This window comes from Cricetulus griseus, chromosome 2, assembly GCF_003668045.3.
Source record: "Cricetulus griseus strain 17A/GY chromosome 2, alternate assembly CriGri-PICRH-1.0, whole genome shotgun sequence".
Taxonomy (NCBI): domain Eukaryota; kingdom Metazoa; phylum Chordata; class Mammalia; order Rodentia; family Cricetidae; genus Cricetulus; species Cricetulus griseus.
In genome coordinates, this window is record NC_048595.1 from 444114560 (window position 1) to 444132738 (window position 18179).

At 48.0% G+C, this 18179-nt stretch overlaps 2 protein-coding genes across 2 annotated transcripts; one reads left to right on the forward strand and one right to left on the reverse strand.

Moving 5' to 3' along the window:
• The first annotated feature begins 596 nt into the window (after positions 1-596).
• On the forward strand, positions 597-1568 carry LOC100750847 (olfactory receptor 12). The gene has a single exon (XM_027396094.1). The coding sequence runs from the start codon at positions 597-599 to the stop codon at positions 1566-1568; it is 972 nt and encodes a 323-aa protein (XP_027251895.1).
• Positions 1569-13612: 12044 nt separating this feature from the next.
• On the reverse strand, positions 13613-17646 carry Cops9 (COP9 signalosome subunit 9). Its single transcript, XM_027397627.2, has 3 exons — positions 17514-17646; positions 15875-15947; positions 13613-13859 (listed from the first exon to the last, which is right to left on the reverse strand). Exons 1-3 carry the CDS (start codon positions 17574-17576, stop codon positions 13822-13824), a joined length of 174 nt encoding a protein of 57 aa, XP_027253428.1. The 5' UTR covers positions 17577-17646; the 3' UTR covers positions 13613-13821.
• Between the last annotated feature and the right edge of the window lie 533 nt (positions 17647-18179).

Genomic DNA, 18179 nt, shown 5'->3' on the forward strand with positions numbered 1-18179 from the left:
TGCACATGGATTGCCACTCTGGATCAGTCTTGGAGCCAGAGCTACTGAGATGTGGCCAGCATTCTGCAAGCCACAAAGATGCACAGCTTCAGTGTAGGGATGACTGATCCCTGCTCCAGGTTCAACCTACAGATGGAAGGGTCAACCAGCACAAGGGTTGAAGGGCAGGAGGCCCTCATCAACGTTCTTTCATCAGTAAGATGAAATGTGGAAAGTGTAGGGTGGGTCCTGAAAGCTGAGTGTACCAAAAGCTCTGCTCAAAGCATAAGCTCAGAGAATGAGCAACTCAGATGCAACCCTGGGATGCTAAAAGGCTGTTTGTACCCTGAGGGTTGCTAGGATCTAGATGCCTTTTTGAGTCCATAGAACATAGCTCAGGCCCACTCACAGACAGGGCTTGACACAAATTAAGTAAACTAGAGGAAATGCCCCTCTTTCAGGCCGCACGAGTCCATCTGGTAGGAGACCAGAGCAGCTAGTGAACTTTTGCACAGTGGACTAGCAAGATTCCTGCAGCTTGTGGAACATCCAGCAGCACCAGTAAGATCTGCTCCCTCTCGCTGCTGCCCTCTACCTCTCTGCTTCGGTCCCCACTCATGGCCACACCCGTCCACAGGAATGGAAGTCTCTCAGCAGTGTCTTTGCGGGTGTTCGTGCTGGTGGGATTTGGGGGAGGTGCAGAGACCCAGGCCCTGCTCTTCGCTGTCTTCCTGGCCCTGTACGTGGTGACTGTCCTGGGCAACCTCACCATGATCGTGCTCATCACCCTGGATGCCCGCCTGCACTCCCCCATGTACTTCTTCCTCAAGAACCTGTCCTTTGTCGACCTCTGCTATTCCTCTGTCATTGCCCCTAATGCCCTGGTCAACTTCCTTTCCTCCTCCAAAGTCATCAGCTTTGCAGCGTGTGCCACTCAGTTCTTCTTTTTCTCCTTGTTGGCTACCACTGAGACTTTCCTCTTAGCGGTGATGGCCTATGACCGTTTCATGGCCATCTGCAGTCCTCTGCAGTACCCTGTGACCATGTGCCCTATGACCTGTGCCCTCTTGGTTCTGGGTACCTACTGTGTGGGCTGCCTGAACTCTATTGTGCAGACCAGCCTCACATTCCAGCTGCCCTTCTGCAGCTCCAACCGTATTGACCACTTCTACTGTGACGTGCCCCCGCTGCTCCAGCTGGCCTGTGGCAGCACAGCTCTCAATGAGCTCTTTCTCTTTGGTCTCTGTGGGTTCATCATTGTGAGCACCACCTTAGCTGTCTTGGTTTCCTATGGCTACATCACCGTGACCATCCTCAGGATGCACTCAGGATCTGGGAGGCACAAGGTCTTCTCTACCTGTGGCTCTCACTTGACAGCGGTGTCTTTGTTTTATGGGACTCTTTTTGTCATGTATGCACAGCCAGGAGCTGTGACATCCATGGAGCAGGGCAAGGTGATCTCTGTCTTCTACACCCTGGTCATCCCCATGCTCAACCCCCTCATCTACAGTCTTCGCAACAAGGATGTGAAGGACGCCCTGTGGCGGCTGGGAAAAAGACACAACCTCGTGAGGGAGGGTGGGCAGTGAGGGACTGTCCTGAAGCCGGGGGGGAAGGGTTCTGTGGGGATCACTGAGCAGTAAAAAAAACACCCCCTTCCTGTCTCCAAAATGGAAATGAATATGTGTGTGAGACCTATTTACCATTAACATTCAGTCTGCTTTTAAACTGTTTCATGGACACAACATTGACCTACTGTGAGCTACAAGACAGTTTCCTCTGTATGCAGAACCCTAAGGGTTGAAAGGAGTGAGGCCGTCAATCACATGAAGACCTAGTGAGAACTTTTACCATCCCCAAGGGCTAGCTAGCGCTTCTACACTGCTTCTCAGCTTCTCTGGGCCATGTCCTGGCTTCTTCCATAGGAGAAGAAATGTATTTTTTTTATCTTGATTAAGTTTGTCAGTAAACAAAATGTTTACTACCCAATTAAGTTTCCAACACATGCCTGTTCTGCTGGCCATTTTATGACAGGTAACTCAAACTGCCTCTCTTCTTCTGCTACTTTTCAGCCCATTTAACACAAAACTGCCAAGCGATCTTTCAAAACAATAGCTTAGTCAATGGCCAAGTCGTTGTGGCTAGCGAGGCTGGTGTCAAGAAGGATTAGATCAGCTAGGGTTTGTCTCATAGCTAACAAATGACACCTCTTTTAAGAAAGGTCTCGAGAGATGATGGCTCAGTGGTTAAGAGAACTTGCTGCTCTTTCAGAGGACCTGAGTTCAGTTCCCAGAAACCATGCCAGGCAGCTCACAACTGAGTGTGACAGGGGTGTTGAGTATGAAACTCTAACTCCAGGGTGTCTGACCTCTGGCCTGCTTGGGCACCTGCACTCACGTGCACATACCCATGAACACACATATGTGCACATAATTAAAAGTAATTAAAAATTTTAAAGAAGGATTCTAGCTAGAAGTCTGTGGGTTTGGGGGTGGTTCCTCTTAAGCTAGATCCCTCCTCAGGCTCCTGCTCCATCTCGGCTCTCAGAGATAAATCTACAGACAGAGCTCCCAGCTTCTTAGATTTGTGTTAGGAAGTGTAGACATCCACATCACATGTAAATGCATTTTAAACTATATATATATATATATTTGCAGTATATAAAAACACACTTGTATCATATCCGTTGTAGCTCAGCAAGGTCAATACAACCAGATCAAGAGAAAGTATGTGCTCAGATCTTACAGTGTGCTACACTACTTCCTGACATAGCCCTGCAAGGTGAACGCCCCCAACCCCGAATCCAACACACGACTCATCTTTGCATACCTCATGTCACACGGCTAGCTGTGACTAGAAGCGCACAGCTCTCTTCCTCTGTGGCTGGTTCTTGTTTAGCGACAATACCTTTCTAAGGTCAATGCATGTAATGGCCTATAACACCAGATTGGTTTTTTTTCTGTAAAAGATTATATTATTATGTTGATTCTATCACAGATAACTCCCCAGTTTAACAAAAGTTTTCATCCTTAGTAAACCATCCCAAATTTTTAATGTCCCAAATTAAAAATGCATTTAATACTTCTAACTTGGCTAATATTCCAGCTCCTATTGATGACCTACCTTATAAGGTTTCAGTTGAGCCAAACTATCTGACTGTAATACAATGCCTGCTTTACAGGAGAAGGCTCAGTGTGTCGTGTGCTTCAACACTGTACTAACTATGGGAAGTATATCAGTTGTAGGAGAGAGTCCATGCACAGTCGTAAAGTTGAGAGTAAGTTGACCCTGGACCTTTGTAAGCTCTGGAGAGCATCTGATATGGTATTAACATCATAATTTTATTTGTTCATCCAACTGCCATGAACATTTAATTTGCTTCCACTTGTCAATTTTGAAGATGATTCTTGTTTAGCTTTATGTCTTTTTAAATTTTAATTAGTATACAAAGAAAAGGATTTCATTGTGATATTTTCTTACACATAACACATATATTCATATATATTACATATGTATGAAAATAGAAAGGTGGCCTATATATAAAAACAAATATCTACACACATACACACATATGCATACCATCACACTCAATTCTCCCATGCCACCCCCAGTCCCCCAGCTGGTCCTTTCATCCTTGGCCCCTTAAATTGTCCGCACTATGCTTTCCTGACACACACATCCTGTTATCTTCACATGTTCTCCCTCTCCACCCTCAGACATCCTTCTCTCCTTTCATGTACATGTATGTATTCGTGTGTATGTATAAACACACATGTATGTATGTATGTATGTATGTATGTATGTATGTATGTATGTATGTATGCATGCATTATGTCTTCTGCAAACCAGAGAAAGATTGTAATAACCAAGCTTGGCTTATACCTCTTAACAGAATGATCTTCAGTTCCATGAAGTTTTCTACAAATGTCATAACTTTATTTTTCTTTACAGCTGAATAAAATTCCACTGTGCATGTACCCAACTTGCTTCATTTATTCGTCTCTTGATAGACATTCCAGACCTTGGTTACTGTGAATAGCTCAGCAATAAACATGGATGTTCAAGTACCTCATTGGTACACTGACTTAGGGCCTGATGCTTATTTACCCAAGAGTGATCTATCTGGTCATGCGGTGTTTCTGTTTAGTTTTTCAGGAAGCCCCATGCTGGTTCCTATAACGGCTGCATGGATCCATTTTATTCCACCGTCAGCGTGCAAGTGTTCCCCCCCCCCACCAGCTTCCCGGAATTTGTTTTTCTTTTTCTATTATTAAATTGTTTCATTTAGTTTACATCCTGGCTGCAGTTTCCCCTCCCATTCCCTCCCCTTCTCTCCCCTTTCCCCCACCTTTGTTTGTTTTCTTGATTACACTAATTCTGACGGGGTGAGATGAACTCTCAACATAGTTTTAATGTCCCTTTCCTTGCTGGATAAAGGACTTGCACACTTTTGCTAATATTCGTTGGCCAGTTGAATCTTTTCCTGTGAGAACTGTCTGCTCCATTTATGTGTGTATCTGTTGACTGGATGATTTTTGGAGTTCTTTGTGGGTGTAGATATTAACCCTCGGTAGGATGTGCAGTTGCCACGGATTCTTCCCCCATTCCTCAGGCCATCTCCAGTCTGCTGAATTTCATCAAATCCCATTTGCCATTCACTGGGGTTATTTCCTGTGCTGCTGGAATTATTTTTAAATGTTCTTACCTATGCCTACATCTTGAAGTGTCTCCCCAGGCTTTTCTCTAGCTGTTTTGAAGTTTCTTACATTAAGGTCTTTGGTTATTTTTTTATTTGAGTTGGGTACAATATGAGAGATTTTGTCATTCTATGTGGAGCGTCCAGTTTTCCTGGTAGCGTTTGTTGAAGAGGCTGTCTTTTGACAGATACTATGTGTAGGTGCCTTTGCCAAGATCCGGTGGAAAGCAGCTGACTGGGTTGATTTCCCAGCCCTGTACTCTATTCCGTTGGCTTATCTGTCTGCTTTTGTGCCAACGCCACACTGGGTTCGTCACTGTGGCTTGTTGTATACTTTGAAATCAGAAACTATGGTGACCCCAGCATTGCTCTCGGTTTAGGGTGGCTTGCACTAGTCAAGGTCTTTTGTGGTTCCATCCAAATTTTAGGTGCTTTTTCTAGTTCTGAAAAGAGCATCATTGGAATTTGATCGGGATTATGTAGCTTTCTAATGAAATGTTAATATGTTAATACATAGTTATTTTTATATCTTTAATACTGACAAGTTGTGGGCATGGGAGGATTTCGATCTCCCAGTGTCATCCTCAATTCTTTACTTTGTTGTTTTAGCATTTTCATTGTAGATTTTTCACCCCTTTAGTTAGCTTTGGTGATTTTTTTTTAAAGCTGCTATGGATAGGTTTTCCTTGATTTCTTTTTTAATAAGTTTTTTTTTACTGTTATGTAGAAAAGCTATTGATTACTTTATGTTGACTTTACACTTGCTATTTTGCTGAAAGTTTTAAGAATTTTCTTCTGGACCCTTTAGAGTCTTTTTATCTATAGGAGCATGTCTTCTGCAAATAGGGATAATTTGACTTCTTTTCCTATTTGTATCCTTTTTGTTTCTTCCTTTCTCTTCTCTTATTGCTCTGGCTAAGATTTCAAGTGGTGTTTAACAAAAGGATAGAGAATGGGCTTTTCGGTTTTCTCCATTTAGTAAAATGCTTGCTATAGCATTGTCATAGGTGGCCTTTCTGGTGTTGGGGTGTGTCCTTCTATTCCTCATTTCTTCTAGGCTTCTTTCTTCTCTGGGTCATCATTATTTCTTGCCATTTACTGCTTTGGGGTTTGGCTTGTCCTTAAGTTAATTGTTTGAGATCTCTCTGATTTGTTTTAATGTAAACACTCATGCTATGAACTTTCTTCTTACTGCTGCCTATTCTGTACCCCAAAGATTCTAGAAAGCTGGGCTTTCTTATTTCTTATTATAGAAGCTTTCAGATTTATTCCCCAATTTCTTCCAAAGTACACTGGTCATTCCAGAGTGTGTTGTTCCAGCTCCAAGTACTTGTGTAGTTCTGTGAATTCTCTTATCTGTGGTGGGCATCTTTTCAGTTTTGAACATTAATGAAATAGTGACTATTATACATAAGCCTTTTGTGACAGTATTTCCACTTTTCCTTAATAAATGTTTATGAGGAAAAGTGCTCCCTATTGAAGGGTATGTCTGGCTTTATAATAACCTGATAAATCCTATTCCTGGGTGGGGGTGACCTGACATTTATAACTGCCACACTTAAAATTTTGGCTATCCTGTGTATTATATGTAAAATATGCTTTCTCTGGTGTTTATTTGGTACTGAGCCTATGGGATGGAGGTGTTTATCTTCTTACTGAGATTTTATAGTGTAGTGAATATATTTTTGCTTTTCTACTTCCTTAAATTAGAAAATCTTCAAATGAACTGAGATTAACTGAGTATTTGCACAGGGAACACTTGAAAACCCAGAACAGGCTCAAGAGCTCCAACTGTCACTATGCTCCGACACTCAGAGAGCAGGAGAGTTTCGAGGACCCACCTGCAGTCTGACGGGCACCCTCATCTAAAAGTGGTGTGGCTGGCCACCTGTGACAGACTGCTACCAGGCTATAGGCTATGTAAGGTCTGGGCTCATTCACTACCAAGCTCAGCTAAGGCACATTACATAGGGACTCCAGCACAGGGCACAGCCCTGTGCCAAACACATGTGTTCTTCAAGGAGTATTAACTTTTAGGTTGAGGTAACTAGTTTGTCCATTGTTTTTCACTTTTAGTCCTGAATTCTTGTCCACTGCTAAGACAGCCACGAAGCTTTATTTTTTGTTTGTTTTTGGTTGGTTGTTTTTTTTTTTTTTTTTTTTGCTTGTTTTAGTAAAGTAGGTTCCCATCAATGATCCACTTCCAATTAACTTTTATGTTCTATGTGAGAAAAGAGCTGGAGATAATACCTCCAAGTAAATGTTTGGGTCAAGCACATCTGCTGAAAGGCTGTTGAATATCCTTAACGTCTCCATCAGAGGCCACTGTCATGAAGGTCCAGGTTTGTTCAGGGCCCCACATTTATCCTGGGGAACACCTTGGGAAATCTCTGTAGTGCGTGCACATTCCTCATTTCTCTTGGGGAAATACTGCAATGTGGAATTTTGGGGAAAGTGGTCACATAAGCAACAGAAACTTCTCGATGTTATCATAGCCATGAGACTCTTAGCAGCTGTGGAAGCTCAAGGGCGACTCCAGCATCATGCTTGGTGCCATCTTTTTAACTTCATACTTAGGTTGTTGAAATCAATGTGGACTGGACCTTCACTGTCAATTTATTTTGCATTTTGCTGGTGGTTGATGGGTCTGGGCATCATGTAGGAGCTCTCTGGACATTTATATGGAGTTATAAGTATAAATGAGTTATATACAAACATCTTTTGCCACTTTTTCATTAGCTGGCACATGCTTACTCTTGACTTATAGTTTCTGACACAGGCAAACTGTTCTTAACAAAGCATGTCAAATATATGAAATGTGAACATCTCTTCTGAGTCTTCGCTTCTCCATTTCCTCGAGAGGATAGAGCTGAGCAGACATCGTTGGTGTTTTGAAGTCAGTATTGCAGTCATCCTCAGTGAAGACGAGAGCACAAGTAGGGGAGGCAGACACCCTGCCTCAGGTCACTGACTGAGAGCAGACCCTGATTCTCTTATGGAGATAGACATTGCAGCCAAAGACAATCTATCCTGCTGCTCGCCTCAGCACGAGGCTAGGTGCCCATCCTACCCTGTGAGTTCTGGCTTGCTCATCTGCAAAGTGAGTCCATGGTGCCCTTCCTCAGAGTGTTCTGAGGATAAATGCTAGACTCCACACTGGCTTGCAACGAATGACATCTTTTGGAAACCATGTTCATCAGTAAGATGTTAAATAAGTAAATAAATCCATAATTGCCCCCAAATTGTTACTTTCGTGGTGGGTCTTGTGGTTTTCCTGTCTCGGCAAGAGTTTTTACAGGCTTTTCCAACATTTATGCAACTGCACTGGGAACAGTTGGGGACACAAGATTGAGCTTCCCAAGTAACAGTATAAATTAAGTCTCAGCAAAATAATTTGAAGTTAAAATAGACAATAGAAATCTAAGCAAAACAAAACACTCAGCAAGAGACTGCTGACCAGAACAAATATCCCAGGTCCTACATACCAAAAGCCCTAACCTGTGGGCCTGCAGTTTAGAAAGTGGTTTCTGTATTGCCACAATGTGAGCAGAGAAGACGACATGAAGCACAGGAGAGCCTGCAGGAGAGCCTGGTGCACCCACTTTTCAGAACAACTCCTCCCCCTGGGAAGCGACCAGCCCCCCATTTCGGCAGCCATAACAGCCGAACACATGCTTGTCTGACCTTGTCTTAGTCACTAGGAGGTCAGATGTCTGCCTGGTGACAAGGAACCAATCAGAAGTTAGCTGGTGGCGCTATGCTTTATGACCCTGGGTGTACTTTACGGACAAGCGCACAGCAATGACGCGCAGAGCATAGCAACCACCCTGGGAGGGCCTATGGGCCATAACAACCAGTTGACCTATCGACACAGGACAAGCCCTCCAAGCCTGGAGGCACACCAATCGTGAGCCTGTGCGTACCCCTAGATACTCCCCTTACGCTGCACCGGTTCGAGCTGTCTTTTGTAGCCAACTGCCATGGTGTGTGGACAAAAGACCCGAGCTAACATGGGGTTAGCTCGTTAAATTACAATAAAGCCTCATGCAGTTTGCGGCAAGCTCTCGAATCTGCCTGGTGATTGGGGTGACCGAGGTCGTGGCCTGGGACCCCGGATACCTGAGTTTTCCGGGGGTCTAACACCTGCAAGTCCCTTCCAGAGCAACAGCCCGATCATCCAGACAAAACTGGCTAGGAAAGAGGACTTGCATGCCTGCAGACAAAATGTGCCTGTCCAAATGAACCTCTTCAAGTCCCGGTGAGTCCTGAGCCAAGAAGTCACTCGCTCTTTCACAGCACATACCAGAACCTGTCCCTGATGGTCAACCTTCCCTTCCATTTTAGCTATAAATGGAACCAAAGAAAACATAGACCCAGCCTGGGTGCCGGCCTCTACCTAGGACTGCCCGGCCCACCACAGGTGGCCACCCACCTTGGCTTTCCATCCCCCTCCTCCCTCTGGACTAAGCATCTTCTCCTAAGGCTCCTCTCTTGCTTGCATGGGGCCACCTGCAAGAGCTCCATCCAGGTGGGAGCACCTGCCCCTGCTCTCTGAGCTCCAGCCCTCACACCTGACACATTGGGTTTACATGTAGTTCCTGGGGCTAAAAGCATGACCTTTTAGGAACATTAGTGTGGTAGAATATTAATTTAAGGAGTGTGACTTTTGTTTCTGCTGCAGATGTTTAACTCCATGAAGCTGGGTTACTGTGCCTGTCTGAAACACCTGGAGGTCCTAACAAAGAGCTGAATGGCCAATAGTGAGGCAGGAGCTAGGACAGGAGGCCGAGGAAATGGAGCAGCAAGAGCACAAGGAGAGAGGAGCAAGACAAAACAGGAGAGGAGGACCTCAGGGGCCACCCAGCCAGCCATGGAGTAGGAAAGAAAGAAAGATATACAGAAGTAAGAAAGATAAAATTCCAGAGGGAAAGGTAGACGGGATAATTTAAGAAAAGCTGGCAAGAAACAAGCCAAGCTCCGGGCATTCGTAACTAAGAACAAGCCTCACTGTGTGATTCATTTGGGAGCTGGATGGTGGGCCCCCAAAAGAGAAAACAACTTCAACAACACACTAGTACACATTTACACATAGACGCACATGTGTAGGTAGTTGTGATCACAGCCCATGGACTAACATGGGCTGTACAAGTGATGAATTTTGTGTACATGTATACATCATATATACTCACCCAAAAACCATATACCTTTATTCACAGTGTGTACTTTAGTACATGCAAACAGGTAAAAATGTCATTTAATGCCTTTCCCTCTGTATCCCACCTTTGCCACCCATAGGCCCCGAGGAGTCCCCTCTGTGATAAGGTGAGCAGTCTAGCAAGGTGGCCACATATCACTTCCCCAGCAGCTGAGCATTCATTGTGGTCCCACAACTTTGTTATGTAAAACTCTGGAAGGAATGTCCCTTTCCTGCAATGCTGTGTCAACTGCACCACACCTTGGGTGTGTATCACTGTTGCCCAAGGCTTCCACACAGACCAACAGAAGACACTTCTCTCAGCATGGGGGAAGGAGTGTCCATGCTGCTGTTGTATGGGATGCTCCGTGCATGCCTCTCAGGTGTATCCGGCCTAGGTTGGCTTTCCTTGTCATTTTTATCCTGATAGTCTGGCCGTTATAGTATTGCTGTCCATTTCTCCCTGAGCTTCCTAGGTGCAGCAACAACAACAATGGACGGTGTTTCATCTTCTCAGATGAAACTTAACAGCGTTTTTGAGTCTTTGCCATATGGACAGGCTGTTCTACACACCCCTTTTTACTGTTTTCTGTGCCGCTTTAACTCTACTTTTCTAAAGAATATTGTCCGTTGGCTCTGTGACCTGTTTCCAGGGTGACTTCCAAACCAACCACCATCTCTCCTTGCTGATGGCCTCTGAGGAGAGAGAACACAGTATGGGGCCGGGCACCTCAGAATCCTGGACTACCTGGGTCAAATGGCAAGTCACTGTCCCGTGAAAGGACAGGAATTTCATGGGGTTCAGTTTACAGGGAAGCCAAGGGTAAGCATGGAGTTCTGGCAACCCATAAACATAAACGTGCTAACAGCAGCTATTACACAGTGCTTGGCTGCCACGTGTACGGCACTGCTGAATGTTACCTGGGTTATTTGCCAACTCTCCTTGTAGCCACAAGGAAAATAGTATTGCTACCTTACAGCTCGGGGGACAGGCCAGTTTCAATCACAGAGACAGTGATGGGCTTTGACCCAGGCATTGAGCTTCAGGATCCTGTTAACCAGCCCCTCTCACACACAGCCTGGACCAGGCAGCACACTGCAGATGTGTTTAGATTCCTTGTCCCCTTTAGGCTGGTGTCAGGCTGTCCATGCTTGCACATTCTCCAATTCCAAGGTGAACTGTCTGTTACTGTGTTCCATCTCCATCCACCCCACTTACACTGAGACCCCACCCCAGGAAGTGTTAGGAGGCAGAGCCTTTGAGAGGTGACTTAAGAGGCACCACAGATGGAATCTGTTCTTTCTGGGACAAGGCTTGGCATCTCTCTCCTCCTTAGGACCTAGGGCATGGTCTGCAAATCTCATGCACATCAGGCATGCTTTGTGTGGTTACATTTAACAGACATTTGCTGAGACCCTACCATATGTCAGATGGTTGGCCTGATGCTGGGGACAAGGAGGCAAGGTCATCCCTCAAATACAGTGACTGTCCCTAGACTTCCCTGCTGCTGCCCTTGAGGTGACAGCCACCTGACCACACACAACATTGACTCCTCAAAATTCACCTAGCAGCTGTTACAAGTGTATTCTGTTCATCAGAGAACCATTACTCAGAACCTGGAGTGTAGCTTAGACAATTCAGTGCCACCCCAAACCTGCACTAGCTGATCCAGAGATGGACAGTTAGGACACAGGGCCCATGGTGCCTCATGGTCCTGATCCTGCTCCCTGGAGAGGGGTGTGGCTGAAACAGGAAGCTCCATTGACCGTGGCTGGCACCCCATCTGGGGCCTGTAAGTCATGGTGGATAAAGGACAAAACAGGTCCTGAATGCCCAACTTTGGGCTCTGGAGGGACAAAAGGCCTTTTGAGACTTCTCAGCACCTCTTCTAGGCTCCCAGCAGTAATCACAGCAGTGGAATTTCTAAATCCAGGAAGGGCCCTCTTCTAAAAACACGGCTTATTTAGTAGAGCAACTGGCTCAGCTGCTTTAGTTTGTCACAGACTTGGATGCTCGCTGTACGTGGTGCATATAACTTTAGTACCAGTATCAGGATGCATATCACTGTGAGAGACCAGCCTGGTCTATACAGCAAGTTCCAGGGCAACCAGGCATATTTAATGAATCCTGTCTCAAAAAACGAAACAAACAAACAAAAACAAACTCTGAGGTTCGTCTCCTCTCCCTTGCACTTTCCCATATGTTGGTAACACACCAGTGTCTTCCCACTCACACAGCTGGTGTTGATCCCAGTGCAATGTCCACAGAGAGATGGTTGCTTTACCCAATCCAGGACGAAGCCTGAAGGCAGAGAAGGACTCCCTCCAAAGTCCTTACCTATGGCACAGACAGACTGTGAAACCAAACAAGTCTTCTTCTCTACTACTGTCTCAAAGGCCACGTGACCCACACAGGACTTCTCTAGCACCCTCGCCTCAGTTGGGGGCTAGACAAGGACCACAAAACTCTGTTAGCAGCAAACACTCTCCGAAGAAATCATGGCTGCCACTGTGTGAGGTCACCTGCTGCTCTCCTGCCCTGGGTAAGAAAATGGAATGTTTGCACTTCCATCTCCCACAGCAGAAGCATGGCCAGCTGTGAGACTGTTGGCTAGCTGTGAGACTGTGTGAGACCTGATAGAAGGCAGGCCAAGTGAAATGTCCCCAAGTGTCCCCCTGTGGCACAACCTTCCTGAAAGTGTGTCACTGGAAAAGGCAGATACCAGCAGCAGGACAGACGCTCAAGTTCCTTTCAGTTGGAGTTGACCCTGACTGGTCAGAGGGGAGGGCGCTCCCTCTTCTCCTCAGTACTGAAGGAGCCACAGGCCGTCTGTGAAGGGAAAGTGGACACGACAGAGCACACACAAACTCACACGTGCAGACCACTGCCTTGATGCAGCTCCAACTGCACTGGTCTCTGGGCCACATCGTGTCTGTACGAGGCTCTCTGCACACTGAGTAGTTACTACATAGCTCTCCTTTACCTCTGGTCTTTCCTACCTGCTGAAGACTGGGGATCTCCAACCCAGAAGACACCTCAGACACCAGCACCCTCCACCAGTAATAGGGCATTGGCAATTCCTGCTCTGAACGTGGTAAACATGTAACCAGGTAAAGGACTCAAGCCTTCACTGTGAGACTACTATAAAACAGTGATCTTACTTGTCTCAGCCATCTGTGACTTTGTCTAACAGGTCTTTTTACAACTGTCCCCACAGATTGCACCCTCCTCTGAGAGGAGCCAGCATGGCATTTCTCACGGAGAAGGCACCTCCTTCAAAGTCACTACCTGAGGCATCCTGAACCTTTTGCTATGGGGTCTTGCAATAGCAGCAGCCCTAAAAAGGAGGGTGCACACAAATGGGCCTCCATCCGTCCACAGGGCAAGGGCACCTTTAGTCAGGTCTCTGAAGGCATGCCCGTGCCTTCAGAGCCAGCATGGCATTTCTCACGGAGAAGGCACCTCCTTCAAAGTCACTACCTGAGGCATCCTGAACCTTTTGCTATGGGGTCTTGCAATAGCAGCAGCCCTAAAAAGGAGGGTGCACAGTGGGCCTCCATCCGTCCACAGGGCAAGGGCACCTTTAGTCAGGTCTCTGAAGGCATGCCCGTGCTGACAGACAGCACATGCCCAGCCGTTGCGCGTGGCAAGTGGCATGGTGTACTTGCTATGAGGATAGATGCAGTTTACTCCTGTGTTCACAGAGACTGTGAACCCAAAGCAAGCAATTAAAACTACCCTGCATGGTACGGTGCTGTTTTTAATTTAAACAAGGACAAGGGGCTGGCATTCTCAGAGACAGCAGCACCCAGTTGGTTTAGACAGTCCTCCTCCTGTGGCTGACCAGGTCCTGACTTCTAGCGATCTCTTCAAGGCCTCTACAGTCATCTGCTTCTGTCCTGAGAAATTTGAGACACGTCACAAATGTGGAGCATGTATGACTGGACGGCCTCACTGGACATCATCGTCATCAAAGAGATCTTCAAAATCTGTGAAAACAAATAAAAAATAACACACAAGCAAGCAAGTTGGGAAACTGCTTCAAAATAACTTGACAACAGTGGTAGACAGTAAATGACTCCCCAAGACAGGTTCTCAAGGTTATCCAGCCAGGGGGAGCAGATGGAACTCGAGGGACAGTACGGTCTACAGTGTATTCTTAATCACAATTTAATTTAGAAGGTGCTTTTTAAAATAAACAACACAGGGGTGCTGTAGACACACGCACAATTTTGAAGCTTGGCGACCATACTGAGCATGAAGACAACAGTGCCACCCCGGCACCAGGAAAGTGCAAGTGTGCAGAGTTCGTCTCCTGAGTGGCCAAAGCTGACAGGAAGGAAGCCTCCTGTATTCCCACACTAGACCTTCTAGGCAAAGGCAGTGTCCACAGTGCAGCTCTGGCAGGGCAGGGCTGCTCCACTCTCCCACCTCCTGACCTCGGTATGAACTGCTGTTTCTCTCGGTGATTACTGCCTGACACCATTGCTGTCACCCGGAGAAACTTCCTATGACAGTGCGCTACACACAACACTGCCCAGCTTGTTAGGGCACTCATCTGCCTGTCTGCAGCCTTGTGTAGATCCTTCACTACTTATGAACCACAGTAAGGGAAAAGAGTGTGTCAGATTCACAGTTAGGACCCGCTGCCCACCAGACAACAGCTCTAAAGCCAGTCTGTTTGGGAAGGCCTTGGTAGAAGCCCTAGCCACAAGTCTCATAGGCCTCCCAAAATAAACGGCTACCTAAGCACTGGGGTTTGGCACAAACTGTAAAACAGCACACACTTTCCTGAGCCCAGGCAGTGAGTAGGCAGGAGCGGAGACAGGGACCCTTCATGTTCCGTCCCTGTCTGGCAGGCTCACCAGGAGCCAGGTATCTACTGCCCATGTTAGCAGATGCTCCCTGACAGTGCAGGCCAGGCCCCTCACTGCCTACAGAATCCCATGCAGTGGACACAGTGCACAGCTGGTCCTTCAAGTACCATGAGCTGCCACAGACCAAGGTGCCACAAGGCTGCGCTGGGAACACTCAGTAGCCCTGCACCATCTACTCCCTGAACAGAATTTAGAGAATGTCTTCGAAGGTTCCGGTGTTATGTGTCATACCTCTCCCTCTACTTATCCCCCTCCCCGCTTCTGACAGCAGCTGGGAAGAAGCAATGTCCCCAGTGAGGAAAGCACCCATCTGACAGGTGGCATCCCCACACAAGCAGCAACCACAAGCCAATGAGCCCCCAAACCCATCTGGGCCACAAGTAAGCTAGAAATGCACATGGCAGGATGAGTCTGGTTCTTTGGAGAACCATGCACCACAGAGTTCAGGTGAGATGAAACGGAGAAACGCTACTACCCTCCCTGTGGGAAACTTATCCTAAATTCCCAGCTGCCATCTGAACCCTATGTACGGGTTAACCAGTAGGAAGGAGGCCTTCAGAAGTCAGAGGAATGGGAGGTACCAAACATGCCCTGCCACATGCCTGGAGACTCTTCAGTCGGCTTTCACTGTTTGTTTGGTAAAATACTGTAACCAAGACAGCTCTGTTATGCGATGGAGGCATGCCCTCCATCATGACTTCAGACACAGGGCAAGCTCAAGCAGAGCTCAGCTGTTTCTCTGCAAAGGCAGCACAGGACATGAGAATCCAGGTGGGCAAACAGGTGTGACCCAGGGAAACAAGCCACCAATAGGAGACAGTAGAGGGAAGACAGAGCCATGCAGGTCCCTGCACCCAGGTCTGGGATACAGACCATAAATCACTGTGTCCATTTGCATATGCTACCTTGGGTAGTGAGCTGGGGAGGGATTTAGTTCATGTTTTTCCCCTCAAATAGGGCTGACAGCCAGAGCTAACAGCCAGGTGACTCCATACACTTGGCACAGTACCGAGAAGAGAATAAGATCTTGGCTACTCTGCTCCATGATCCAAATTATCCATGACACAAAGCTGCCCACTGCAGGGGAAACTCAGATTAAGCCTGGCACCCAATCCTGCCACACTCACCATTAAAAAAGTCTGCATGAACTGCTTTTTCGTTGGCTGCCAAGTCCATCAAGAGCCCGGTGCTCCCTCCGGCCTGGAGAATGAAAGGTAAGGTCATTCCGTGTGTTTGTTTTCTAAAAGCAGGTGGTAGGTTCATTACCATATCCATCCCTCCTCCCTGGAACGGAACAGTGAGTGACGGGAAGAATGCTCAGACTGGAGCCAGAATTTTCCAGACAAAGGAAGCAGTGTGAATGGGGAAGCCAAGCAAATTATTTTAAAGGTCTCTTGAGGTCCCGTGTTCCTTGAGTCTTCTTTGGCATTGCCGTGTGTAGTGCTCTCTTGCTGGAGTCTTCAGTCCCTTCCCTCAAGACACCACAGGACACAGTGCAGCAGCAAGCCAAGTAACTACTCTAGACCCTCCCCTCTGAGAATGCAGCCATTCCCCTTGGGACGGTGACCACCCCAGCCCTGAGGTCTGGGATGCTGCTCTCTGAGGACCCTCCAGGACAGCCACCTGATTTATGAGATACAATTATACTCTTGGGACTCTGTGCCATTTAGTCACCCAGAAGGTGGGAGCATTCAGGCAGCAGCACTCGGGACAGCTAGCCCCAGGCCCCTTCCTGCCTGGGCCCTAACGCCCCAAGGCTGCTTGCTCAACCCCCTCCTGGTTCTCAAAAGGCTGAACACCTCCTCTGTTCCCTTTCAAATCTGCTCTCTGGACGCTTGGCCTCCCTCCCCAGTCCCATCGCCACAGTAAGCCGCACAGACTCTGCTTCTGAAACCCTGACCAAGCTCCCCCTACCTTCACTGCCTCACTCAGAAGCTCTTCAAGTCTTAATTCTTCCTGTTTCCATTTCTCTACTGTCTCCCTACAAATTCCAAACCCTCCTGTGGACCAACCTCCACAGGAAATCGGCCTGTCTCTCCTTAGTATGACCGCAACGGCCTCGGCAGTGGATCACGGAGCCCATACTCGTTCTGCAGGCTTCATCATGTGGCCCTGCCTGTTCCCTCCCCTCTGTGCCCAATTAGATGGTGTCCCCTCCTGTTTGTGTCCAGGGAGCATCAACTCTTCCAGAGCTCTGCTCCTATGGCTCTTTTCATACATGTCCACATGAAACCAGGGCAAGTCCTTCTCCATTCGGCTCAGGGAAAGCTGAGCCAACCAAAATCCCGTGGACAGGGACTGCATCCGAGCATCTGTCTGCTCGCTGAGTTTTGGGGGGAGCAAGAGGCTTGATACACAAGAGCTGACTGGCACTCCTGATCACAACCACCTCACTGGAGCGCCTGCCCCGGATAAAATCGCTCTGTGGCCACGACGGAGGCCACAGACACAAGGCCGCTCCAAAACTGTGTCTACACCCGAGACCCAGCGCAAAGCACACCAAGGCCACACATCGGCCCTGCCCCTCCCCCCGTCAGCCCCTAAGTCTCTGCTGGGAAGATCTGCCAGGAGCCCGGGTCGGAGAACTGTCCACCAGCAACCCCGACTAGCTCGCTGCAGTCCCGTCGGCCGCACAGCCTCGGGCCCGGCGACTGTCACCGCCAGCTCCGCCTCCCCAGCCGCCGGCGGCGTTAGGCTCCCCCGGGGCGCGTGTTTGCGGGTCGCGCTCCCGCCCCCACGCCCCGCCGCGCACTGCCGCAGCCCCACCTCGTCCAGGTCCACGTAGGGACCCGCTCCCTCGGGGAACATCTCATCCACCGCCGGCTTCATCTCCGAGCTGCGGCGTTGCGCTCACTTCCGGCCAGCCCCGTCCACTTCCGGCGTGCCTCCGAACAGGTCTAGACGCCGGAGGACCGCGCCTCGGTGGTGCCCCGCCGACCCGGCTCCTGAGCAGGGAAGGGCAGCAGGTTACCGGTTTAGGACCAGCAGCAAGCACCCCGCGAGCACCAGTGGCCGGTGGAGAAAGGAGACTGTTTTCCAACAGGGATGCAGTTCTAAACCATCAGATTGGCTACTATACAGAAGCCGCAGCCCGTGATGCGGTAGCGAGAAGGTCCCGGGGTGATTGGACCCCCAGGCTGCTAGGGTTAGCAGAAATCTAAAAGCTGTGCACAGTGGCAGCGACCCAGAATCCCAGCCTAGGTTCACTTGGAAATCGCTCAGGATCACCTCAGCCAAGAGGAGGAAGCAAGAGGTGAACGCAGACGAAACCACAACAGGAGTTATCCACGTGGTACGATAGTATGGGGTCTTCCTTAAGAAGGGATTTCTAACCCATGGGCACGGGTGAGCCTTGAGGATGTTGTTAAGTGAAATAAAACAAACGCTGTGATCCCACTCATGCGAGATCCCCAGGGCAGTGAAACTCCTAGA